The 26,453-nt window shown below is 63.3% G+C and overlaps 1 protein-coding gene across 1 annotated transcript in view; it reads right to left on the bottom strand.

The window, feature by feature from the left end:
- Positions 1–18,313, bottom strand: part of LOC123018727 (cGMP-dependent protein kinase 2-like) — a 19,889-nt gene extending 1,576 nt beyond the window's left edge. The window contains exons 1-17 of the mRNA XM_044421061.1: positions 18,238–18,313; positions 16,930–17,089; positions 16,603–16,769; positions 14,850–14,963; positions 13,590–13,695; positions 13,093–13,156; positions 12,891–12,968; positions 12,364–12,452; positions 8,630–8,695; positions 6,641–6,679; positions 5,248–5,292; positions 3,744–3,873; positions 2,863–3,008; positions 2,689–2,778; positions 1,759–1,900; positions 1,111–1,274; positions 720–836 (exon numbers count right to left, since the gene is read on the bottom strand). Coding sequence (XP_044276996.1) covers positions 720–836; positions 1,111–1,274; positions 1,759–1,900; positions 2,689–2,778; positions 2,863–3,008; positions 3,744–3,873; positions 5,248–5,292; positions 6,641–6,679; positions 8,630–8,695; positions 12,364–12,452; positions 12,891–12,968; positions 13,093–13,156; positions 13,590–13,695; positions 14,850–14,963; positions 16,603–16,769; positions 16,930–17,089; positions 18,238–18,313 — 1,793 coding nt within the window. The remainder of the gene's footprint in view (positions 1–719; positions 837–1,110; positions 1,275–1,758; positions 1,901–2,688; positions 2,779–2,862; positions 3,009–3,743; positions 3,874–5,247; positions 5,293–6,640; positions 6,680–8,629; positions 8,696–12,363; positions 12,453–12,890; positions 12,969–13,092; positions 13,157–13,589; positions 13,696–14,849; positions 14,964–16,602; positions 16,770–16,929; positions 17,090–18,237) is intronic.
- Positions 18,314–26,453: the final 8,140 nt, after the last annotated feature.

The raw sequence follows: 26,453 nt of genomic DNA, 5'->3' as shown, positions 1-26,453 counted from the left end.
GCCACTGGCCGAGTCTGAGGATTGAATCCAGTCTTGCTGCAAAATGGCCACTGACGTTCGGCCCGAGAGAACGGGAAGCGGCACAGGCCGAGGCAGAGCATCCCCCCTAGGCTGGGGGAGCCGAGCCGGGGGACTGCCCAGGAGAGGCATCTTCGTGGGCTGTGCTGGGCTGCTTGAGGAAGGGTCCCCCCAGCGTGCAGCTGCGGCGGAAAAGGGGAGCCCCGCCCTGGGAGTCCATCGTGAAGTGACAGGAAAGCAGGGAGCCCCGTGGCGCCTCTGAGGGGGAGCCCTGGGCGGGCAGGGCTGGCGAGGCGCCTTTCTCCACCCGTGTGTCACTAGCGATGGTGACCGCTCTCACAAGGGGCAGCGACGGCACCCGGCCGAGCAGCCCCAGGAGCAAACTGGGCACAGGCTGGCGGAGGCGGTCAGCGGCCACCGGCCCACATGGCTTTGCCCCCCCCCCCCCCCCCCCCCCCCCCCCCCCCGGGCCAGTCGCTGCTGCCCTCCAGGGGGCTCCGTGGAGGCATCTGCCAGGCCGCCATGGCGAAGGGCAGCAGCCAGACCTTTGCCCCGGCCCCCTCCGTCCTCCCTGCCCCGTGGCACCCCACCTGCCCTCGCTCCCCGGCCAGCCTGCCCCATCTTCCCTCCTGGCTCAGCCCATGCGCCCCAAGCTTGGCTGCCTTCCTGGCCGCCCAGGGCTGGTCCTGGCAGGCGCCCACCTGCAAAGCCGAGCCACGAGGGAGCAGGCGGCCTCGCTCACAGAGACGGGGAAGGAGAAGACGCCCTCCATGATCTTGCTGTACATCTTCTGGGGTTCAGCACTGTGGAATGGGGGGCTGTGATGGAGAACGAGAGGAAAAGCCAGGGGGCTGAGCACTGCCGGAGGGCAGACCGACCCCCTCCCCGGCACCCGGGGCAGGCTGGAAGGGCGCTGCTCGGTGGGAGGACGCCCCTAGGTGGCTCCCTGAGGCAGCCAGCTGATCCCGCTCCGGCACAGCCTTAGGATCCGCGTGGCCCCAGGAGTGAGGAACAAGGAAGGGGGGCGCGGGCACCCAGGAAGAATCATGCCAAACTGGCCTGTTTTGGGGCAGATGTGGGGGGAGACCTCACCGTCCTACAAGCATCTCAAAGATGAGCACACCAAGCGTCCAAAAGTCCACGGCATAGTCGTGGCCCTCGTGGCGCAGGATCTCGGGGGCCAGGTACTCGGGAGTCCCACAGAAGGAGTAGGTCTTCTCCCCACGCTTCAGGGCCTTGGCGAAGCCGAAGTCCACCTGCAAAGCGACTGGCTGCTGGAGCTGCTGGGGGGGCACGAGGCCCAGCCCACGCCCCCGGGGTGCCCTGCCCCCAGGAGGGCCCCCTCGGGTGGGACGGCTTGCCTCGTGCGGGCTGCTGCTGCCGGGGGGCGGGGGCGGTATCGCCTTCCGCCTGCTTCTCTGGCTGCCGGGGGGCAGTGGGCCCTGGGTCGGGGGGCCCATGCAGCAAGGCTTCTCCCACAATCTTGCCTCCCGCCACTCCCGGGAGGGGGCCAGGCTGCCCCGTGGCGCTCAACACTGCCCCGCGGCCAGCCGAGCCTTCCCAGCAGCCCCGGGGGTGGTCCGAGGCATCGGGCCCAGCACTCATGCCTGTGTGGGACCGCCACTCCCCAAGCAGGCTGGGGCAGCCCTCCTTCCTTGCAGGGGGGGCTCCGGCGGCTTGCATCCGGGAGTCAGAGCAGCCCCCGAAAGCAGCCGTGCCCCTGCCTGCTCCCCCCGTTACCAGCTTGACGTAGCCCTTGGTGTCCAGCATGAGGTTCTCGGGCTTCAGGTCGCGGTACACGATGCCCCGCTGGTGCAGGTGCTCCAAGGCCTCGACCGCGCAGGCCGCGCAGAAGACCGCCACGGGCTCCGGGAAGCAGCGGCTGCGGGCGCAAGCGGGTGTCACTCGGGGGAGCCCAGGCCCGGTCCCTGCCCTCCACAGCCCCGGGGCCCGGCCGGCCCCAAGACCTGGATGGCCCGGGGCCTGACAGAGCCGCGGGGTTCTTGCCCCCTGCATATTGTTAATTTGTTTTATATTTTGAATGTATTATATTTTAATTGTATGTTGTGAGCCGCCCAGAGGCTTCGGTGAATGGGGCGGCATAGAAATGTTTTACATAAATAAATAAATGTATGTATGTATGTATGTGTTTGGGGCTGGTAATGCCTCCCGATCGTCCCGAGGGCCAGGCACTGGCAGAAAGCCCTCCTTACGGGAAGGCGGCAGGAGTCGATCAGATGTGGCGAGGCTGGGGCGAAAGGTCAGGTCAGCTTCTAGTGGCGGGTGGGACTGAAGGCACAAGAGGTGGGCCAAAATCCAAGTGGGAGCTGAAGCTTCACCGTGTAGCTGAAGGCTCCCAGGAGAGCCGGGGGGTGGGGGGGCAGGGAGCCTGCGCAGAAGCCCTGAAACCATCAAATGGATGGGGGGTGGGGTGTCTGGGGACTCGGGGGGCCGATGGAGACTGTCCCTGACGGCCCCAGCCCAGCCGGGAAGGGTCCCCCGGGCTCCCGGCAGGGGAGAACCAGGCCAAGAAGGGGCAGCGCCCTATCAAGGGTGGGCTTCCATGGGGCAGGAGGGGGCACAAGCCCAGGGCCGGGGTGGGCCAAAGCTCCCTGGTGCCCGTGCCCTGTGCCGGCCCCCCCTCACCCCCCCCGCAGCCCCTCTCCGTACGCCTCTCGCAGCTTGGCCCAAAGCTCTCCTCCCTGGCAGAACTCCAGCAGCAGGTAGACGTGGCGGCTGTCCCGGAAGGTCGCGAAGAGCCTGGCGGGGCAGAGAAGGGCCGTCAGTCCCCTGGCCGGAGGTCCCGCCCGGGCACGGGTTCCCACGCCCCGGTGAGGGGCCCACCTGACGATGAAGGGGCAGTGGCTCTGCTGCAGCACCTTCTTCTCCATGAGCACGTGCTCCTGCTGGCGCTTCTCCACCACGCGGTCCTTGCGCAGCCGCTTGAGGGCGAAGAGGCGCTCCGGCCCCCCGGCGTCCACGCTCCGCACCTGCGGGAGGGCCGGCTGAGTGGAGGGCCGTGGCCGCCGGCGCCCCCTGTGCCCTGGGGGTGGCCACGAGGAGGCCCTGGGCCCAGAGGCCCCGGGGGAAAGGAGGTGTCCGAAGGGCTGGGCTGGGGAGACTGCCCCCCCGGCCCACCCCTGCCCCCAAGGCCCCTGCCAGCACGAGGGGCAGCGGCGTGGGGTGCGCACTGCAGGAAGGACGTGTTGCTGCCCCCCGGCCCGGGGGGGAGGGGCAACCACCCGGCATGCGCCCTCTGCCTCCCTCAAGAACCGCAGGCAGCTCATGAGGTCTCCTCCTCTCCTTTTGATCCTTGCGACACCCCTGTGAGGTAGGCGAGGCTGAGAGCCAGCAGTGGGCCCAGAGCAGCCCAGGACGCCTCATGGCCAAGTGGGCCCAGATCTCGCAAGCCCCAGCCCAAAGCTCTAACCACTCCGCTGCGCTGCCTCTCTAGAGCCTCCCTGACCCTCCACTGCACCTGGGGGCCACAGGCTGGCTGCAGACCTGATAGGGGAGGGCAGGGGGGCAGTGCCAGGGGAGGGGGGCCCCAGGGGCTCTCGTGCTCTTGCTGCCCAGGGAAAATGAGGCTCGACCTGGGAAGCAGACAACCCTGGAGGCTCCCCGGGGCCAAGACTTGGGGGTCCACGACAGAGTGCGAGAGTCCACAGGGGCTGCAGCAGATGCCCCCCACCCAAGCGGGGCTCCCCCCCATTCCCGCGCTTTACCAGCTCCACCGTGCCGAAGCCCCCGGTGCCCAACACCACGGGCTGCCCTTGCTGCTCTCCCTCCTCGTAGCAAACCGGAAGCAGGTCCTGCAGCAGCGGGGGGGTGGGCGGCCCCTCCAGGAGGGAACCGCTGTGAGAGGGAAGCACAGGGAGAGGCGTGAGGGCCGGGCCGGGCCAGGCTGGGGGGCTGCGCGGGGGCCCTCCAACCCTCCAAGTGTGGCCGCCATGGCAAGGTGGCTCCCAGCTCCGCAGGGCTCCTGTCCACTCACGTGGTGGCGACCCTGTGGCCCCCGGACCCCCCGCAGGAGGGGTGTAGGACCCCCGCCCACCCAGCTCCTCAGCCGTGGGGCATGCAGGCGTGCGGCCCCAGTGAAGGAGGCAGCCCGGAGCCGGGGAGGGGGCTCAGGCGCCCGGCTGCCGTGGGAGGGGGCTCAGGCACCCGGCTTCTGCCCCGAGCACAGGCGCCCACGGAGGAGCCGCGAGCAGCCCCCTCTGGCTGGCGGGGCCCTTCCTCCAGGCATCGCCCAGTCAAGACTCTCCGGACGGCTCCGGCTCCGGAAGCCCCTGGCCGGCATGCCGCAGGCTCTGCAACCCTGCAACCCCGCTGCCCCGGGACTCGGCTGGGATGGCCAGTCCTGACCTGGAGGCCACACCGGCTGGTCTCCTGCAGCTTTGCACGGGCCCTCCGGCGCTCTCTGGCACACGTGGGCTGGCTTGCAGAGAGGTGGGCAAGCAGCCTTCCCGGGCTGCCCCCCCTCCCCGGCAGCTTCAGCCGTAAGATGTCGGGCCGAGCCACAGGAGAGACTCCCACACAGGGAGAGCACAGCGGTGACGGCTCAGAGGCCACAGGAGCACCAGCCTCTGGTTCGAACGGAGCGGGTCGCCCCGCTTGGCCACAAGGAGGGTAGGGGCACCTCCACTGGTCTGCAGGCCTCCAGAGCTGGCTGGAGCCGGGGGTCAGACTAGATGGCCCAGGGGACCCCCTTCTGACTCGCTCTGTTCCTGTGTTTCTACAACTCCCGCTCAGAAGGCTCAGCAGTGCCGGCAGCCCCAGCCCGAGCCCTGCCCCACCCCTCCTCCAGGGAATGGCCCCCGCTCCCGCTCTGGGGCCGCCTCCCCAGAGGTGCTGGGGTGCAGGCCGGCTTCAGAGGTGGGGACAAGGCGGAGTGCCAGAGAGCTCCACGTGCTCGCTGCGGCTCCAGTCAGCCACGGCGCGCTGCTGGGCTGTGGGGCCCCCCCTCCGGGCTGCGATAAGCCATGCAGGGCTGCCCCACGGCGTGCACCGGCCTGCCTTGGGGGCTGGACTAGCCACACGCGCTGCCCCAGCACAGACGGAGGTCCAACGCGGGTGGCCGTGCGGGCAAAGCCTGGCAACAGGAGCCCGGCCGGGAGGCCCAGGCCAGGGTCCAAGCAGAGGGCCCGGCGGCCATGCCCACCCCCCAGGGAGGGCTGCCCGGAGCCACACAGGGAACCCGGCAGGGCGGGCCTGGGCAGGTGCACTCACCGTCTGGCCTCCGGGAGCTGGGGGGCTTCCTGCACAGCCACTTCCCTGTGGAGCGGAGGAGGGAACGAAAGGAGGAGTGAGCGGAGCCGAGCGCCCCTCTTCCGGGCTCCTGGCACGGAAACGCCTCTTCCCGGGCCCAGGCAGCTCCGCAGCAACTGGGGCAGCCCTTCCTGGACAGCCCTCTGGGGGGTGCGGGCACTGGGCGTCCTGCCCTGAGCAGGGGGCTGGACCCACGGCCCTCCACCCGTCCAGCTCTGCTCTTCTGGGCCTCTGTGAGGTGCCAGCTCAAGCCTGCCCTCCCACCCGCTGGGTGGGTGCAGGAGCCGTGCGGCCCTCACACCCCCCAGTCCCAGGGCTGCAGCCCCCGGGGGCTCCTCCTCAGCACGGCACCAAGCTCCCTCCACGGCCCTTCGTGGAGCAAAGCCTGCGGGAGGGCAAGGCGTGCCGGCCAGCCCGGCTGGACCCCAGAGGGACCGGCAGGAAACCCGGAGCAGCCAGAATGGCCGCGAGACGCCTGTGAGCCCCGGAGCCCAGCGAGCGCCCTGTGAGGGGCGGCGTCACCAAGCTGCGGTGGGGCAGGCTTGAGGCGGCCCCCGGGCCAGAGGTGGGCGGCAGGAGCTGGCCGGGGCTGTCGGAGGGCTCTGTAGCGCTGCAGTGGGCTTCGCTCAGAGCTGCCCCACCTCGTGCTCGCGAGGAGGAAATAGGCAAGCCCGGCTCGTGTCCCACTTCTGAAATCTCAACATTCCTGGGGTCCACCCTGGTGCCTTGGTGGACGGCGAACAGGAGGAGAGACGCTTCGGCTCCACTGCCCGCGTTCTGTTGCCCACCCAGCAAGAGGGCTGCGTGCCCCCAAGGGCAGAGAGCGCGTGGCCCAGCGCGACCGTCGCCGCAAGAGGCGGGCAGTGGCTGCTGCTGGGGGCGCGAGCCCCCCACTAAGCCCTGGGTCCACCCCAAACACCCGTCAGCCCCAGAGCAGGCGCCGCGTGGAAGGACATGGAGGCCGCGTGCCGGCAACCCCCTCGCCAGCCTTTCGCGCCCGGGCCACTCTGTGGCCAAGCGCCGGCCGTGCCAGCCCCTTGGTTACCCACGTCAGCCCCCCCCCCCCCGTCTCAGAGCCGCGCAAATGAGGCCTGTGGCCGCTCTGGCATGTGTGCAGCCTCCACTTTGCTGCGATCGCTCCGGGTGCTTCTGCTGCCTCAAGGGCTCCGGCTTTGGGCAGCCGTGTGCTGCGGTGGCCGCGCGTTCTCCCGGCTTGCCCGCGCACCTGGCTGGGGGCCGGGCGCAGCTTCAGTTGCGGGGGAGGGCAATGGCAGTGCCCACCCAGTGGCTGCCTGGGAACCCCGCGCAGAGGCGCCCGCGGCTGCCCCCACCGCTGCCGGCGGCCTTTACTTACGGCTCGCGCGCACACATTGGACTCAGCTCCTGGAAGTCTCTGTGGGGGAAGCCAAGAGAGGGCGGCCGTCAGCAGGAGCCCAGCCTGGGGCACCACCCAGAGCCCTCCCCTCCCCCCATGGGAGGGGGCCTCGGGGACAACAGACCCTCCCCCATCGAGGCCAAAGCAGCTGTGGAAGTGGCGCTTCCGAACTCACGGCAGGAATTTTTATCTCAACGGGGCCTTGTAAAACACGGAGCTGCATTTTGCACACCAGAACATGGGACTGAGTTACATGCCGATGGGAGAACCCCAAAAGCGGCGAAGAAACTAGCACAGCTTTAGGCGGGGGCTGTCTGAGCAGAGGGCATGGACTGTCCAGCTTTTCCTGCTCCAGATTGCCCCCTCTTCCAGTGGCACCCCCTCTGGCGGCATCTTTGCCCGGGTGGGGGGGCCACTATCTGGGTGTACGGGGGGCAGCGCTTGGACCATGTGCAAAAGAGTTCTGTGCCGTGCCCTGGCCAGGACTGGGAGCCCCTCCAAGCCCCCATGAGCTCCGTCATGGCTAGAGCCGGGGTCAGACCAGACGGCCCGGGAGGCCCCTTCTGACTTCCTCTGATTCTGTGTTTCTATGTTTCTGAATGTTTGCTAGAAAATGCGATTATGATGATGACGATGGCAGAACAGGGGCAGCTGCAACGGCAATACTTCTGCTTCACCCCTTCGCACCCTCTTCAGGCTGTGGGCCAGCTGGACTGGGCCTGGAGGCCGGAGAGGTTTTATGCGAGCGCAAAACCTGAGGAAGCCAACTGTCGATTCACAGCTTTGGCTGAGGACCGCAGGCTGTTCTTTCGGGGCCCGGAGAGCTCGCAAGCGGCGAGTTGGCAGCCACAAGCTTGGCTCGCCTTCTTCCCTAGGCCAATGGGGCTTGCATGTTCCGCGTGAGTCAGAAACCTGCCAGACCTGCTGCAGCAGCAGACGTGGGGGGTCCAAAGAAGCCCATGAGCACGGATTGCGAGCGAGGCCTTTCCGAAGCCATTTTCAGCGGCCTCGGTTAATGGCGTCTTAACGCAGCACCGTGAGCCTCACAGCTCCTGCGGACCAGCCAGCTTTCCTGGGCAGAAGCTTCTGAGGACTGAAGTCCACCTCCTTGGGCACTTTTAGGACCCTGAGGGTGCGGAATGGGCTTCCACACGAGGTGGTTGAGGCCCCATGGGTGCGGGTGTTCAAGGATGGGCTGGACATGCACATGGTGGGCATGCCGTGAGCGGAGCCGGCTGGTGCTGGAGGTCAGACTAGATGGCCCGGGAGGCCCCTTCTGACTCGCTCTGTTTCTCTGTTTCTCTGTTTCAGTGTCCTCTCCTTATGAACTTGCCAGCTCATGTCAACAAATGGATGAAGAGGTGCGGGGGGGGGGGGCATGCAGTGGGGCCTAGAGGCAAGCAAGAGGCCACGATTCTGCGTGATGGACATCTCAGGGCAAAGCTTGGTGTTGTGCAGAGCAGCATCGGGCCTCCCCACAGGCCAGGCAGGCCCCTCAGAGCTCGCAAATATTTGAGCTCGCCACAGGAACGACCCTCCCGTGTTCGTGCCTCCAGAGGCCTAGTTGACTCTGCCCCCTGTTTTCGCCCAAATTCAGGCGGATCTGCCCGCTGCGGAGGACGCCACGGCAGCCCGGAAGCAGCCGCTGGCTGCAGCGTTTCTCCCGCAAGGACTCGCTGGCCCCCAGGCGCCCCGGGCTCCTCCTCACTGCAGGGGACCCCCGTGGCCTGGCCCATGTCCTACGGTTGGACCTCCCCCCATGAGGGCTGCTGGCTGGACTCCTCTGCCCTGGCTCCGCCACTCTGCCCCATGTGGCTGGCACAGCCCACCGGTGCCCTCAGCGCAGGGCCCGGCTCAGCGATTCCGGCCCCAGCCAAAGCCCCTGTGGGACCCTTCCACTCGCTGCCTCGGCGCAGGAGCCCCCCCCCCGGCCCCCCGAAACACACGGGCGGCCCCCGCGCTACTCACTCTTTGGCTACCGCGATGCACGTGACCTCGCCCTGGGCCCGGCAGCTGGCTGTCCGGCGAATGTTGCTGCGCACAAGGGAATGCAAGGGGCACGTGAGGACAGCGGCCGTGGACAGCCGTGGCTGGGCTGCCGCTGCCCGTGCGGGGGGCGCTCGGGCTGCGGGGGGCTCGCCGGGGCCCACCCGGCGAGGGTGCGGTGGCCGCCTTGGGCACCCGCCTAGCAAGAGGGGGTTCGCCGCCAGCATCGACACCCTGGGGGAAGCCGCCGCGTGTCCCCCAGATTTAGCGGGCAGGATGTAGCCCGGTGACCTGCGGTCAGGCCCCACTGCTCCTTGTCGTGGGCAAGACCACTGGCCCCGAAGAAGCCCGACCGCCTCCGTTACCCTCTGTGAATTGGGCGTGACCAGGACCCATTTTCCAGGGGCTGCTGTGATGCCCAGCAAGCTGGGAACGCGGTGCTTTTGGGTTCCCCTGCAAAGGGCTCTGCTGTGACCTCTCTGGGGTGCGGCCGATGCTGCCACGGCCTTCCCGGGCTTTAAATCCACAAATAGGAAAGCTGCTTGAAAACGGCCTGCCTGCCTTCGATGGGGAGAATAGCACTGGTTAAAGTGAATATACTACCTAAGCTTTTGTTTTTGCTCCAAATGCTTCCTGCAAAAATTGATAAAAAATCCCTTGATGATCTAAACTTTCAAATTTCGAGATTTATCTGGAGAAAAAAGAAACCAAGGATTAAATTAGAAATGCTTCAGGAGGCCAAAGGGAATGGGGGTTTTGGTCTCCCTGATTGGATGTTGTACTATCAAGCGTCTGTTCTAACTTGGCTAAAAGGATGGATAACTCTGCGAAATAAGAGAATCTTGTATCTCGAAGGTCATGACTTGCAGATGGGTTGGGCATGTATATTATATGTGGTACGAGAAGGCTAAGTCACATGGGTCTTTTCTGAGTCACTTTATTAGAAGATCACTAATGTCAGTGTGGGAAAAGTTAAAGTCAAAACTGTATAATAAACTACCAATTTGGCTTTTACGTATGGAAGCTTTTGTATATCCAAATGCACTGAATTTTGAAGGGATCATAAGATATGATGATATTTTGGATAAGGATGGAGGCCTGAAATTAGATCAAGAAATACAAGAACAGGGATTTAATATCTCTTGGTGGTATAAGGTGCAGATACAATCGAGATATGTTAAAGATTGTAAAGTACGGGGGTTTTATAAAGATTTAACAGCATTTGATCAAGTGATGCTCAAAACAGATGAGAAAATGATTAAAAGGTTATATGATTTCTTACTTGACAGGAAAATGGAAAGGGATCAGGTTAAGGAAACTATGATAACATGGGCACAAAATTTTGGATATAATGTTGAATTAGAAAAGTGGCAAAAGCTATGGGAGAAAAATATTAAGGTAACATTAGCAACTTTGTATAAAGAACATTTATATGAAATGTTCTACAAACGGATGTTGGAAATGTAAACATAAATTGGGTACTTTTTACCATATGTGGTGGACCTGTGACAATGTGAAAAAGTATTGGATTAAAATACATAAATGGCTTGAGGAAATGCTACAAAAACCCTTAGCTTTAAACCTGAAGTTTTCTTGTTGGGTATTATACCGGAAGATATTAGCAAACAAGAAATGTATTTGATGTTGCATGCAATCCCTGCGGCGAGGGTTGCATTCGCTCAGCACTGGAAGAGTGAGGAACTGCCCACCGACGAACTGATTCTAAAAAAGATTCTGGCCTGTGCAGAAATGGATAGATTGACTTTATCACTGAAGGAGAAAGAAGATACGGACTTCTATCAGACTTGGGACCTTTTTTATGATTGGTTGGAGAAACGGGACTTGGCTTAGATTTAAAGATGTTTTTAAGTTATCATAAAGCGATTTGAATATGACTATAGAATGTTAAAAAAATATGAGTAGGGGGCTGACCCAGTGCGTCCGATGTATTTGATGATTGATGCTTTTGGTATTAGTTTAAAATCTTAATAAAATCTTTAAAAAAAAGAAAACATCTTGTCTGCTGGGTGGGCCAAGACACGCCAGTTTTGATTCACGCGTGCTGCTTCATCTCACTGCCTGGAGAGGCAGCCCGTGAGCCTTGGCAGCCAGGAGCGTCCGTCCACCCATCTGCCTTGGAAGGGAGCCTACGAGAACCGGGGCTGGGCAGCCCAGAGAGATGCCTGAGGGGGGGCAGGAGAGCACCCCACAAGTACGGGGAGGGCTGTCCCAGAGAGGAAGGGGAGGCCTCCTCCCGACCACCCCGGCCTGCAGGACACGGAATCACAGGCTCACGTTCCAGGAGCCCACGTTCTGGCTGAAGAACAGGAGAACTTTTTATTTAAACATCATTTATTTTATTTAAATAAAAAAGACCTTTTTATTTAAACATCATTTATTTTATTTAAATAAAAAAGACCTTTTTATTTAAACATTATTTTAATTGTTAAAATATATGATCTGGCCAGGGCAACTTCTTTCTTCTCTTTTCTCCTCCTATATTCTTTATTTACTTATTTTATACTCTTAATTTTAATTTTATATTATTGTATCTCAGTGTATTTTTTGTATTTTTGTATTTAGTGGTAATTTATTATGTTCTATTGTATTTCAATGTATCTTATTGTGTTGTAAGCCGCCCCGAGGCTTCGGCAAGGGGTGGCATAGAAATGTTATAATAATAACAACAACAACAACAACTTGCTGACCAGGAGAGCAGCATGATAGTGGGACCCATGACCTGGGGAGGCGGGGGGCTCTCCCGCCCTGGAGGCCCTCGCGAGGCAGCCGGGCAGCCGTCCACACGGGATGGGGCGACTGGGAGCCCTCGCTGAGCCGGGGCCGGGACCCGGCAGCCCTCTGGCCCCTCCCAGCTCTGCTGTCCCACGATTCCGCAGCACGGCTGCCCTTTGGCGCTTCTGGGGGGTCGTGTCCAAAGGCCCCTTCATGGCCCCCCCCTTTGGCCACCTGCTGCTCCTCGCTCTTTTGCTGCAATCGAAGGGAGGATGGTTGCAACATCCGTGGGGGGAGAGCAGCAGTCAGAGGAGGGAGCAGAAGCAGGCGAACCGCCACCCAGAGGCAGCTCAGCCACGGATGGCCTCTTTCAGCAGCGTCCTCTGTCTCCCGGCCCCACTCCGAGCTGGGGGTGGGGGGAGCAAGATGCCAGGAGAGGGTCTGGACAGGGCACCAGCAAGTCCCCCCACGGCCGGGGGCCCCTCCCTCCCAGCGCTTCCATGTGAGGGTCCTGTGAATAGGAGGAGGGCCCCCCCCACCACGCAGCTGTTGAGCTGCACCTGCAGGACACGTGCCCAAGGGCGGCGGCAAAGCAGGGCAGGCAGAGGGGAGGCTGGGAGGGGCCGTCCTTCAGGGGCGGCAAGGGGCGCTCCGGCGGCCCCAGGAGCCAGTCCCAGGCCCTGTGCGAGCCCCTCGGTTCAGAAGGACCAGAGAGCCAGGCTGCCCCTCGGCCAGGGGCCCCACTGTGCCGGGCGGGCCTGAGCGGGGGCTGAGGCCCAGCCGGGGCTGCAAGAGGGCGGCCGGCAGGAGGTCCATCCAGGGCCCTGCCAGAAGCCCCAGGCCAGCCGGACCCACCTGCTGAACCCTGGGCCGCCCCTGCAGGGCCCGAGCGTCGCCTCCGGCTCGCGCTGCGACTCTCTGCTCTCCCGCCCCCCTCGGTGGGGCCTCTCAGGGCCCCCCGCAGCCTCGCTGCCCCAGCTTACCGGATGAGGGCGAGCTCTCCAAAGTGCTCCCCAGCCTTCATCACTCGGATGTGCTCCTCCCGCCCCTCCACGTCCCTCGTCACCTCCACCTGCGGGAAGCAGGGCGGGGGGGTGAGCGCCCGACACAGCACCACCGAGGGGAGGGGGCCGCCCTCCGTTTCCATCCCTGCAGCGGTTCTGCACCCGCCGGGACGTGGGGGCGCCTGCCGTGGGCGTCTGGCCGACTCCATCGGCTGCCGCAAGCAGAGTGGGCAGAGGGCCGGGTCGTGGCCCTGGGCCCTTCCCAGCTCCTGCCGGAAGGGCCGTGTGCAGGCGGGGCCCGTGGGCTGCGGCAGGCGGGGAGGGGGCCAGGCTGGTGGGCCGGTGGGCAGGGAGCGGCCGGGGCCTTCCAGCAGAGGCAGGCCCTGTGGCGGAGGAGCTGTTCTCTGCCCCGCAGTCGGTTGGCGGAGGGCTCCGGGCCCCCACGAGGGCTCCCTGCCTCGGCCACTCGCGTTCGGGGACGGAGCGGAGTGCTGGCGCCGACCCACCTGCCCGCTGAGGATGAAGAAGAAGGTCCTCCCCTCGTCACCCTCCTGGATGATGACCTCGCCGCGGGCGAAGGAGCGCTGTGGGGGCACAGACAGAGCACAGGCTGCCTCCCTGCTGCGCGAGCGCCCGTGGGGCACGTGCGGCACCCTGCCCCCCCCTCGGCCACGCCACGGGGCGGCCACGTGCGTGCACTCGGGTTACCTCCTCCGCAGAGTCCAGCAGCTGGGAGAGGGCCGCCTCCGAGAGGCCCTGCAGCGGCTTCACCCTGAGGGGCAGCGAGACGGAATGAGCCGGGCGGACCTTCTGTGGCGGGAGCTACGCGGCCCCCCGAGCAGTGGCCTCCCTGCCCTGCTCGTCCCTGCCGCAGCCACCCAGCAGCAGTGCCAAGATGCCCTCCGCAGATGCCCAGAGAAACAGCGTGGCAGAAGGGGTCCCCCGGGCCATCTAGTCTGACCCCGGCTCCAGCCGGCTCCGCTCACGACGGGCCTGCCACGTGTGCCCCCTCCTTCCCCCTCGCACTTCAGCTCCAGGGGGCATCAACCACAACCCCCCCCCAGCTGCCTCTGCCTGCTCTGCCTCCTCCTTGCATTTCCCGCTGTGCCCCCCATCCTCCCTCCAAGCGTTTGGGAGCCGACGTGGAAGTGTGCCACCTGCGCCCCACTGCCCGGCCCCCCAGGGCCTCGCTCCCGCACACTCACCCTCGGAGGCCCGCCAGGACCTGGGCCCGCCGTCGCTTGGCGTTCTCGGTGATGATGGTGCGGTACGTCTGCCGGTCAATGGCCCACAGCTGCACCACGGTGAGCGCTGGGGAGGAGGAGCTGGTCTTAATGGGGGGCGTTCTCCACAGAGGGGGTGCACACGCTGCCCCTCGGCTGAGCAAACAGCAGCCCCGGCAGAGGCCCCCTCCCCCAAAGATGCCAAAAGGGCTGCTTCCAAATGCTTCCTCCACCTCCCACAGAGCCCACGTCTGTCTGTGTGTCAGTCACGCGTCAGTGCCAGAACGGAGCAGGAGGGTGTCGCAGAGCCGGGTGGCAATTTCCAGCACCGCGTGGGCAACTCTTTTGCCGTCGGCCAGCGAAAGCGCCGCTGCAGGCCACGAGCGGCACAGTGCTTCGGAGTCCTGCCAGGCGTTGGGATTTTGGAGCACGTGCCATTGGGGCAGAGCCGTCGTCCGGGCGCTAAGGCAGGCAGCACAAAGGCCTGCCCCGGAGGCCGCCCCGTCCGGAGCAGGCCCCGGCCCCGGGGCAAGCGGCTGGGCTATGAGGGAGGCAGAGGCTGCCCGCGGCCCGCGAGGAGAGCGGATGCCGCGGCGCCATCGCCATGGCAACTGAGCCAGCGAGGCCCGGCCCCACTGCGAAGCCGCACCGCCGAGGCCCGTGCCGTCTCCCCCCGCACTCCCGGCTCCGAGGAGGCGGAGGTGGTGCCAGCCCCTGGGGCCAGTGGCCGAGCCCCCCCGCGGACGGACAGGCCATGGCTGCTGCGGGAGGGCCCTCCGCGCTCCCTCGCTGGCCCTTGCGCTAATTGTTTCCAGTGGGTGGAAAGGTTTCCAAGCCATCAAATGTTATGAGTCAGGGCGATGGAATTATCGCTGCGAGTTCTGTGGGGGGGGGGCACATCGTGCTTTTGTTTCAAGGCCAACAGGGGGAAGCCGCGCGCATTAAAGACTCCGGAATATCTTTTCACGGTGCCACAGGAGCCCGATGTTCTGGCAGCATTTCGACATTATTTTCCGCACGAGGCCGAGCCTCAGAAGGCAGGTGCAGCTGCCACTCACTCACTGGGTCCCGCCCCCCAGCGCCCCCCCACTCAGGAGCTGCCTAGGAGGCTGGGGGGAGCGGGGCCCCCAGAGAAGCAGATGGGGCACCGTGCTTGGGCCGCTGTGTGCCGGAGCCTCGCCACAGAGGCCCCCAAGGCAGAGCTGGGAGGGCCGGGGGGGCGCGCACCCTCGCCCTTCTCACCCGTGACGGTCGCCGTGCGCTGGCAGTTGTACAGAACCGCCAGCTCCCCAAAGACGTCCCCGGGCAGCAGCACACGGAGCCGGCGGCTCTTCTGCGTAACGCTGAGCTCCCCCGCTGCAAGGCAAGAGCAGGGGCTGCCGCACTGGCCAGGCGCATGCTTGCGGGCTGACCGGCCCAAGGGGCCACCCCGAGGGAGCCTCCGCGAGACTCGGAGATCCGAGGGGCTGGAGGCGGGAGGGGAGGGGGCTCCAAGCACCCCCATTGCTGCCCTTGCTGCACGGGGCCCACAAGCGGTGAGCTGGGCGGCCCCGAAGCACCCTCTTCACCGCAGCGGAGGGCTTCCTCTCCGATTCTCGTGCGTCTGGTGGGGCGGGCTCCCATTCGGGGACCCCCTGGGCACGGAGGCCCAAGTGGCGCCGGCCACAAACCGTTTGGAGAGTCCTAGCACGCCGCCGCCCCTCCCTCCGCTCGGCAAGCTCTGTGCCCAGCCCGGTGCCGTGCGCAAAGCGGGGGCAGCGCCACCTGGGGAGGGCTGCCTTCCCCTCCTGCTGTCTCAGCAGCCTCGACCAGTTCTGCCAGCCCAGTTCTGTCCGGGGCTCAGCCCCTCCCCAGCCAGGGATCAGCCGCCTTTGGGGGTCCCCAGGAAAGAGCCAGGGTCGGGCACGCCAGGGGTGCAGCGCTCCGTGCGGCACGCCCCGCCGCGGGTGGGGGGGAGCTGCTCCAGGTAGGGGCCACCGGCAGTGCCTGCCGGGGCTGGATCTCCAGCCAGGCAGGACCGCTCTCTGGGAAGGTGCTCTGCACTGGCTCAGCAGCCCTCCCTGCTCTGACTTGCCCTCCTGCACCCCTCCGGCCTTGTGTGGAGCCCTCCAGCCCAGGGAGACCTGCCAGGGGCCTGCCCAGACAGAGCACGGGGAGGGGGCGGGGGAAGGGGCAGCCCCTTCCCCATCGACTGCGGCCATGTCTGCCTGGGCTTTTCAGCCCTGGGCTGGGCCTGGGACCCGGCAGGCAAGCCGGGAAAGGGAAATCGGCCAGTGCCCTCTCCGAGCCGACTCCGCGGCAGAGGGCAGAGCTGAGCTCTCTGAAGGCCCTTTCTGGAGGAGGGTTCCTCTCCTTCTTGTGCCCCCATCCCCAAAAGGCCAGCGAGCGGCGTTTCCACCGAACGTTCCCCACCAAGCAGGCCTGCCACAGCGCAGCTCTCAGCCCCACGAGCCCCTGGAGCGGCACGTGGCGGAGGGCAACTTGGAAAGGCAGAACAGTGGCGAGGCCCCCGTGCGGGGACCGCCATCCCCACCGGAAGGAGCTGCAGCAGCACCGGGCAGGCCGGCCCGGGAGGTGGGGGCGAGGGCTGGGGGGTTTGCTCCTGTCCCCGGAAGGCAGGACCTACCACAGGAACCTGTGAAGGAAGTCTTCCCCGGGGAGGCTTGGCCAAGTTACCCACCTCCTCACCCCTTTCTCTCCCGACAAATAGCATGGAGATTTAGGTTGTGCGCATGCAGCGCCACGAGGGACGAGAGTCCCCGGGCAGGCAGAGGAAAAGTCTCTGCGCCCCACTTGCAAGGAGCCCGGCTGAGGCCTGCGGTGGGGGCCAACGGCATCGCAGGAGGGAGGAGGCCCCTGTCCGGCTGGGGCCCCGGAGGATGAGTGGAGGGACGGGCTGCGTCACCCCAGCAGCAAGGCACTCCGTTGCAGGCGGCAGGCAGGCCCTCTCGTGGTCCTCGGGGGGGCCCCGGCCCCACACCCCGCCGGCCCTCACCAGCCACGATGTACATGGTGTGCCCCTCCTCGCCCTCGGCCACGACGGCCTCTCCGGGCTGGCGCTGCTCTGGGGTGAAGCTCTCCACCAGCGTCTGGCTCTGCCCGTCGCCCAAGCACCGCAGGAACTCATTGCGCCTCACCGCGTCCAGGATTAGGGTGGCATCCCTGGGGCAAGGGAGGAGAGGCGCCAGGTGGGGCCACCTTTGCATCCATCTCCCCCCCCACCTGCCTGCCACCTGCCCTCTGTCGAGCCACACCAGCATCGCCACCTCCTTGCCCGCCCTGGTGAGGCTCCCCAGCACCTGGCCAGGTGCGATCAAGTTACCTGGAGGACTTGGGGATGCACGGCACCTGCCAGTCTCCTCCGACACAGAGAGGCTCTGGGACAATGGCCTGGCCCCTCCAGCCTGCCCTGCCTTCCTCCACTGGGGAGGGGCGCTGGGTGCTCTCACCAGCAGGCCCTCCAGCCTTCTCAGGACTTCCAGCTGCAGAAAGGAGGAGGGGGAGGGAAGAGGGTCTCGCCTGGCCTCGGCAGCCTCCCGCCCTCCCGCCCGCCCTCCCTCGCCCGCGGATCATGCCAGCCTCCTGCTCGCTTGCTTGCTTGCTCGCTTGCTTGGAGGAGCGCATGGCTCCCACCGGTCTTCCCAGAACCCTCTTTGGGCTGGATGTGGCTCTTCTTGCCACGGAAGCCAGCGGGGCGGTTTTCCATGCCCTCTGGAGGAGCAGCTGGATGGCACGCTGGACGCGGACTGGGGGACGCATGTCTCTCCGCCCGTCCGGCCTCCCCACAGAGCTGCTGTGTGACTAAAAGGGGGGCAGTGGCGGGGGAGGGGGGCTGTGTGTCCAATGCTGAAATCCTAAAACCAGCGAAGTCAAGTGGGGTGCCTGGAGCAGCAGAGCCCAGACGGAGTGGGGCCGCAGCCGTGGCAGTAGCGGCGGTGGTGGGGCGAGTGCGGCTGTTCCGGGCATGGCAGCCTGTGGGGGGCCGCCAGCTGCTCTCCCCACACGGCACGGCGAGGGTGGCCCTGCCGGAGCCGGTGCTCCAGAGGTGCATTCGGCTGCAGCATCCTGGTAGATGGGGAGGGTGCCCCGGTGGTGGCACCGGTTTGGGGAGGGCTGCCAGGGCAACGGGAAAGGCGGGAGGGCTTCCAAGATCACCTGCGGCATTCTCCTCGGCGCCCGGCCAAACCAGGGGGGAGAGCACCCGCGGCGGCTACACAGGCCTGGCAGAAGAGCCCCAGGTGAGGAGGGGGGCGCAGCGGGGTGGAGCGAGCACCAGCAAACGCCACGGGATGCCCAGCCTGAAAAGCTGGAGAAATTTGTCGGAGGGATCCGCGCAGCGCAGCCTCCGGCAATTTCCTCTGATGGCGAGTGGAGGAGGCACCGGCCTTGCGGCGCCCTCGCAATGACTCACACAGGTGGTCGCCGGGAAGTTCTCTTGCGCATCCGAGGGCCTGCGGCTGCTGCGGCGTGTCACTCCACGGAAGGGCTCGGGCACCCTGTGGGCTTCCTCGCGGGAAAGGCGCGATACGGCCCTTCCTTCTGGCCAAGCCGCGTCCCTACGACGCCGGCCGGGGCCTCTTTCCTGGATCGCAGCCCGGCCCCAGAAGTCCCGGCGGGAGCGCCTCCTTACCTGGCTGGGGCAGCGCGACGCTCTCCAGAAAGTCCTTCTCCTCCTGGAGACGCAGCTCGCGCAGCCGCGGGTCCATGGCCGGCCTGGGCAGCTCGACGCGCGCTTCGGGGCGCAGCAGCAGAGTTCGTGGCGGCTCTGCGCGGGAAGATCGCGGGGAGACGTCCGGAGAAGCCTCGGCGGCCGTCCGGCGCTCGGGTGCCGGGCGCGCCCGCCCAACCCGAGCCCGCCGCGCCCCGCCGCCCCCCGCCCGCGAGGCCCGGAGCCCTTCCTCGACGGCGCCCCCGCCCGCCCCCCGCCCGCCAGCCCGGCAGCCCGGCGGCACCTGTCGCCCGCTCCGATGGCGCCTCGCCTGCGCTCTGGCCGCCGCTCGCGCTGCCGAGTGGGGGGCTGCTGCGGGGAGGCAGTGAGTCACCCCGGCGCCGGGGGTGGGGCGGGGGAGGGGGAGGGGGCGTGCCGCCGCCTCGCCGAGGCTCGGGCAAGGCTGCCGCCGCCGCCGCCAGCCCTGCCCGCCTGCCCTGCGCGCTCGGCGCAGAGAGGATGCCGAGGCGTTACTAGGCAACCGGCCGGCCCGCAGCATCGCCGCCGCGCGCAGATTTCGGCAGGGGCGGCGTGGTGGGGGCGGGCGGCCGCGGAAGAACTGAAGTCGGCGGGCCATCGACCGGGGCCGGGCTGAGGCTCCGTCCAGGAGCGCTGGCCGGGGGCCGAGACCGACGGGCCGACCGGTGCGCGCGGGACCCCGACTCTGCCCGGAGTAGGAACCTGCGGCGTGGCGGGGGCAGCGTTAAGCGGGGAGAAGCCAACGCGCGAGTGGCGCGCCTCTTTCGGAAGCGGGCAACCTCGGCCGCGGAGACCTCGCCGGACAGTCCCCCAGGCAGGGGCGCGCGTCTCGGGCGCCTGGACGCAACGCTCCGCAAGACGCGGGCGGCGGCCAAATCTGCACCCCCGCCTCGGGAGCTGCTGGCGGGCGGCCCTGCCCCGGGCCACCCAGCTGGCCGCGGGCGCCCACGCAGGCTTCCCACGCCGGGCGGGTGACTCGCAGCGAGGCAGCCCGCTCTCCGTCCTGCGCCCCACCTCCGGCCGTGCCTGGGCGCAGCTCCGGAGGCAGCCCGGGAAGGCGAGCCCGGGGCCGGGGCACCTCGCTGGCGAGCGGCAGAGGAGCGCGCACACACCCGCGCCCGAGGCGAGCCTGGGCCAGGAGGCACCGGAGGACGAACCGCCGCCTCCCGTCCCGCTCCTGCCCCGGCCGGCGTGCGCGGGCGCGCTCTGGCCGAGGCCCTGGGAAGGACCGACGGAGAGCTGACCCGCTGCCGCTGCGGCCGGCGCCTCCTCCTGCCCGCGGCCGCCGGCTGCTCCAGGAGGGCCTCGCCCGAGCAAGGCCGCCGCCGCGGATCGCGCCCTCCTCCCGCTCCAGCCCGGCTTGCGTTCGCTTTACCGGCCGTGGCTGGCAGCGCGGGCGGGGCTCCGCAGATGTGCGGCCCGGGCCGGGGCTGCTGCGCGGCCACTTCGGCGTGCGCGCGCATGGTCGGGATCTGCCGCAGACCGGCGTGCAAGCGCGCGCCCCGCAAGCGCCCGGACAGAAAGGACCTGGGCTGGGCCTGGTCCCCGGCTCAGGGGCACGGCTTGCTGGCCGGGGCACGGACTCTGCCCATGCTCTGAGCCGCCCTTCCTTCTGCTTTGTGGAGCCCAGCTCGGGGCTTGCCCTCCGGAAGGATCCCGTCCAAGCTTCGCCTCGGGTGGGGCGCAGGGCGGCCCCATCCTAAGGGATGCCCCGACGCTCGCCCATCCAGGCAGCTGTACAAAGCCACAGGGCCCCGGCACCGCTCCCCACCAGAGGAAGATCCCCCCCACATGGCCCTCTCTGTCGGCCCTCCTGCCCCGGCCCTGCCACTGCCCAAAGCGGGGGCCACCCCCCCCACCTTGGACAGACCTGCCCCGCGCAGGCTTCATGCCGGGCTCCCCGGAAGCCGCACAGGCCCGTGCCCTGCTTGAGCTGGCCGCTCCCAGCTAGGGTCAGTTACACATTAATCCGGCAGCTGCACTATCCTCCTCCACCCCCCACCCCCGGTGCGGAAGACTCCTGCAAGAAGTCAGCAGCGCCCCCAACCCCCCCTCCTGCTCTGCTTCAGGGGTCTCCAGAGGAGTGGGCCGCATCTGTGTGATCCCCACTTCTGCGTGCGCCCAAGTCTCAGCTTTGACCGAGGGCCCCTGTGGCCTGGGGCGAGGGGCGAGAATGGGAAGGTGACCCCTGGAAAGGGCTGAGACACCCTCGAGGGAGCCCGGGGAGGAGGAGGCGGCTCGTGGTGGCCCAGGAGGGAGCGGGAGCGGCGGCTTGCTCTGCACAGCCACAGCCAGGGGCAGCCTCGGAGCAGCCAGCTGCACTCCGCCAGGGCCCCTCCGGCTGCCGCAGAGCTTGAGCGATGCTGCGGGAAGAAGGGCCCCCGGGTACGCCCTTCCCCTGCGTGCGTGCGTGCGAGCCGGGAGGGGAGCCGGGCTGCAGGGGTGGCGCGGCCCTCCCTTCGCAAACTCCTCAGCCTCCAGATGTTCCCGGAGGAGGCCCTGAGACGGGAGGCCCAGAAGCAAACTCCAGCGGGGCGGTGGACGGGAGGCACTGGGCCCAGGACTGACCCGGCGGCACCCACTCGTTACCGCCATCCAGCTGGCGAGGGCGCTGTTGATGAGCCCTCTTGGTGTCCGATTCAGCAGCCACACTGAGTAACTCTGAAAAAGAGACAAAAGGTCAATCTAGTAAGGAAAAAGATACCAACGTTTGCAACAGGAAATGAAGAAGAGTGATAATTGTGGGAGATTCCCTGTTGTGCAAGATGGAAAAATAGGTGTGTTGTGATGATGCATAGAATTGCTCCCTTTTCTCCCTGCGGCCAAGATTCATGGTATAACCAATCAGCTCCTGCATCTAACACAACCCACTGACAACCCCCCCTTCCTGCTCACCCACGTGAGAACTAACAACACTGCTAGGAGAAGCTTTGATAAAATAACGTCAAACTTGGAAGCTCCAGGCAGGAAAATCAAAAACACGGGCCCAGGCAGCCTTCTTCCCAGTCCGACCAGTAGATGGAAGAAGAACTTTGAGAGCCAGTGTGGTGTGGTGGTTAAGAGCGTGGGACTGGGACTCAGGCGATCCGGGTTCAAGTCCCTGCTCAGCCATGGAGCCAACTGGGTGACTTTGGGCCAGTCACAGACTCTCAGCCCAACCCACCTCACAGGGTTGTTGTTGTGGGGATAAGATGGAGGAGGAGGAGGATGTAAGCTGCCTTGAGCCCTTTGTAGGAAAAAGGCAGGGTATAAATCCAAAAATAAACAAACAAACAAACTGATATGGCAAGAAAATCCTTGAAGGGAATGACTGGCTATGAGGGTGGAGATGTCAAAAGAGGTTTGCGTCCTAGGACCACACGCTGAGGCACCTGGAAGGCAGACGATAGGCAGCTAATGGGCTGCACCTCAGAAAGCGCGGAAAGCACAGGCGTGAAAACATTCATCAGGAGGGCTTCAGACTGAAACGTGCAGGAGAGGGAGTTGTGCAGCGTGGGATTCCTTCACCTGAAAAAGACGTACATATTTCAACCAGAAGAAAACTCAAGCAGGGCCTAAGATCTGTTTCCGAAAACACATAAGAAGAAAACCAGGGCACAGCAAGGATGACCTTCACTGCCTGTACACCGATGCCCAGAGTATAGGAAGCAAACACACCAACTGGTGCTCACAGCATGCAAGAGCAATTATGATCTTTTAGGAAAACTAAAAACTGTTGAGATGCCCTACAGAGCTGGAACTCCACAACTGATAGAGACAACCTGCTCAAGAAAAACAGAAGGGACAAAAAGGGAGCTGGAGTCACCCTGTATGTAAGAGACACATAGAGAAACATGGAAACAGAGCGAGCCAGAAGGGGTCTCCCAGGCCATCTAGTCTGACCCCCGCTCCAGCCAGCTCTGCTCACAACATGCCCACCAGCCTGTCCTTGGACACGCTCCCCGATGGGACATCGACCACCTCCTGAGGAAGCCCATCCAATAGCTGCACAGGAATACAAGAAGACGAACTTAGAAGCCCCATTGAGAGCCTTCAGATATGTAAATTAGCAAAAACTTGACTAGATATAAAAACTATTAGGTGGATCAAAAATGGGCTGCTAAATTGGACTCAAAGGGTGCTATTCAAGGACACCTTCTCAAACTGGAGAGAGCTAATCAGTGGGATGCTGCCGGGTTCAGTCCGGGGCTCAGTGTTGTTCAACATCTTTATTAATGATTTAGCTGAGGGGGTACAAGAAACAATGATGGCATTTGCAGATGATGCAAAACTGAACTGAATGGTGAACACTGTGGGAGACAGAATGAAGATCCAGGGCACTCCTTGCACACTTGAACACTGGGCTGAAAACGACAGAATGCGGATCAGTAGGGACAAATGCCAAGTCCTCCACCCAGGAAAAATGCATTGGCACAAGATCGGGAACACCTGGCTCAACAGACCTGCAAAGGAAACAGACTTTGGAGTAATTGTGGACAACAGGCTAAAGATGAGCCAGCAATGTGATACAGCAGCGAGAAGGGCCAGTGCTATTTTGGGATGCATCAGTAAAAGCAACATTTCCAAATCATTGCTAGTTCCCTTTCACTGAGCCCTGGTTAGAAACATAGAAACAGAGCGAGTCAGAAGGGGCCTCCTGGGCCATCTAGTCTGACCACCGGCTCCAGCCAGCTCCGCTCACGACATGCCCACCATGTGGACGTCCAGCCTATCCTTGAACACCCGCACCGATGGGGCCTCAAGCACCTCTCGCGGAAGCCCATTCCACACCCTTGGGCTCCTGACTGTCAGGAAGTGCTTCCTGGCATCCAAGTTGAACCTTGGCTCCCTGAGCTTTGCTCTGTTGGGGCACATTCTGCCTTCCTCTGCAGGGGAGAACAGGTCTCTCCCCACCTCCGTGTGACACCCCTCACATACCTGTATGTCGCCAACAGATCCCCTCTGAGTCTCCTCCAGGCTGAAGAGACCCAGTTCCCTCAGTCTCGCCTCATACGGCACCCCCTGCAAACCGGCCACCAACCTTGTGGCCCTGCGCTGCACTGACTCCAACCTGGCTATATCCTTTCTGTAATGAGGGGCCCAAAACTGAGCACAATGCTCCAGTTGCAGGCACATCAGAGTCATATAGAGTGGCAGTAATACCTCTCTTGATCTAGAAGCCATGCTTCTGGCTATGCAACCCAGGGTGGCGTTCGTCCTCTTGACCACCGCATCGCACAGCTGGCTCATGTTCAGCCTGCAGTCACCAGCACCCCAAGGTCCCTTTCACAAGTGCTGCTCTCCAGCCACTTGTCCCCTAACCTGCACTTATGACAGCTATTCCTATGCCCCAAATGCAAGACCTTGAACTTGTCCGCATTGAATGCCATCCTGTTGTCTCCTGCCCACTTCCATAGTCTGTCCAGATCCTTTTGGATCTGGAGTACCTGCTCCTTAGTTGTGGCCACTGCCCAAGTTTTAGTGTCGTCTGCGAATTTGATCAGCAGACTGTTCATCTCTTCTTCCAGGTCATTGATGAAAAGATTAAACAGGCTCAGCCCCAGGACAGAACCCTGGGGGACCCCACTTGTCACTGGCTGCCATCCCGACGATTCCCCACTAATGGTTACCTTCTGCTTTCGGTCAGTCAACCATGCCCTAATCCATCTGACAGTGCTTTGGTGTATCCCAAAACTCCTCAGTTTCTCCACCAGGATATCATGGGGCACTTTGTCAAAGGCCTTGCTGAAATCCAGGTATACCACATCCACTGCATCCCCTCCATCTAGCCATCTCGAAACCTTGTCATAGAATTCCACAAGGTTTGCCTGGCAGGACCCGTTTTTGTGGAAGCCGTGTTGTGTGGCTGTCAGCCTCCCTTCCCTATCTAGCATCACTAGATCTCTCCCTATTATGGGCCTTTCCATTGTTTTTCCTACAATGGACGTAAGGCTAACAGGTCTGTAATTCCCCATGTCCCTTCTACTACCCTTTTTGAAAATTGGGACCACTGATGCCACCCTCCAGTCCTCTGGAACTTCACCCGTTCTCCACGAGGTCTCAAAAATGGAGGCCAGCGGGCGTGAGAGAACCCCTGCCAACTCTCTAAGTACTCTTGGGTGTAACCCATCAGGGCCTGGCACCTTTGCAATGTCCTATGCCCTGAGGAGCCCCTCGACTTCAAGGGGGTGACTCTAATCTGTGCCCCTAAGTCCCCAGCCTCATCTAATTTCCTGTGCGGATCTCCCCCGTCCTGCTTTGGGGAGAACACAGGGGCAAAATAGTCATTTAGCATCTGTGCCTGTTCCCTCATATCAGTCACTGGATCTCCTTCCTCCTTATTTAGTGGTCCCACCACTTGTCCCCCCTTCCTCTTCCTATTCACATGCTGAAAGAAGCCCTTTTTGTTGCTCTTGATATCCTTGGCAAGTCTCAGCTCGTAATCAGCCTTAGCCTTGCTAAGAATCCTTCTGCAACGGGCCTCCTCCGGGTACACCCTTTTGTCTATTTGCCCCAGTGCCCATTTCCTGCAGAGCTTCCTCTTGCATCTAACCCCGTTAGGCCTCTTCTGGAGTCCTGTGTCCAGTTCTGGGCACCGCAGCTGAAGAAAGATGCAGCCAAGCCGGAAGCGGCTCCAAGGGGGCAGCTGGTGGGTTGCTGCACCAGCTGATTCTCAGCAAAGGAGGTAGCCAAGAGTGGCTCGGTGGGCTCGAGGCCGCCTGTTTCAGACTTGGGCAACTGTAGCCCATGCGGGGGCAGCCGCTTGATGAAGGTGAAGTGCTGCAGCAGCCTTCAGCCAGGTGCCCCAACCCTCGTCGCCCTCCTCCCAGTCGGCTGCTTCGGGGACTGGAACGAGCCGCACGCAGCCCCACGAAGCCCTCTCAGCAGGGCGATTTCCAGCAGAACTCTGCCACTGGGCCTGGCGCAGGACGCAGGCACGCCAACAAGGAAAGCGCCCGGCTGCTGGAAGCGGTTGCAAGCAGCAAAACGGAGCAGCAGCGACCCCCCTCCTGAAAGACTCCTGCAGGCCCCCACAAGTGGGGCCTCGCTCAGTGCAGATCCTGCTGGTCATGGGGGCTGCGACGCACGCACCGCTTCTTTCTCTTTTTCTTTCTTTCTTTCTTTCTTTCTTTCTTTCTTTCTTTGTAAAACTTTTTGTATACTCGGCCACGCTGGCGCTCTGAACAGTTTATACACAATAAAATGCAGACATAATACAATCTATTCAGATTAACAAAACAAACAAATAAGCAAGCAATTAAACAATAAGAAGAAACAAAACAAATTACAACGGAATTTAAAATTTTATAAATACAAAACCCCAACAAAAACAAATAAAAACAGGAACCAGAAGAGAAAGTAAAATGAAGGCTGGGATGTGGATATTAATAAAATGCCGCTTAAACACTATTTTATTTATTTATTTATTTATTTATTAAAACATTTCTATGCCGCCCCTTGGCGAAGCCTCGGGGCGGCTCACAACACAAAATAAAATACAATAAAATACAAAAATAACAATATAAAATTCACAATATAAAATAACAATATAAAAGATTAAAATCCTGAGTGAATGCAAAAGGTTTTGCCTGGTGCCCAAACATGCCCAGCATCGCCCCAGGCACGCTTCTCCGGGGAGCGAATTCCGTAAGTGAGATGCCACGTCTGGAAAAGCTCTTCCCCGAGGCGATGGGTGGATGCGTCCCTCCGGATCCTCAGGTCTTAAGCCGTCCAGGGCTTCGTATGCTGGCACGGGCATCCTGAAGGGGGCTGGAGCACCGCTGGTAGCCAGCGGATTGTGCAGGACTGGCGGGATGTGATCTTGGCTGCCAGTCCCTGTAAGCAGCCGTGCGGCTCTGTTTTGTATGAACTGTAACTTCCGGAGCATTTTCAAGGGCAGCCCCACGTAAAGCACCGTCAAGTAGTCAAGCCAAGAGTTTAGCGGGACTTGGACTACTGTTCTCAGATTCTGTCTGTCCAGATCGGAACGAAGTTGATCGATCAACCGAAGCTGATGGAAGGTGCTTCTGGCTACAGAGCCCACCGGGTGCTGCAGGGATAATTGCGGGTCCAGAAGCCCCCTCAAACTCCAAACCCCGTCCTTTAGGGGGAGTGCAGCCCCATCAGGACTGCTCAAACATCAGCCCTCCAGCAAGGGAGCCACCTATCAACAGCACCTC

This window comes from Varanus komodoensis, unplaced genomic scaffold, assembly GCF_004798865.1.
Source record: "Varanus komodoensis strain SLA01 unplaced genomic scaffold, ASM479886v1 scaffold114, whole genome shotgun sequence".
NCBI classification, from domain to species: domain Eukaryota; kingdom Metazoa; phylum Chordata; class Lepidosauria; order Squamata; family Varanidae; genus Varanus; species Varanus komodoensis.
This window is presented reverse-complemented; position numbering and strand designations above follow the sequence as displayed.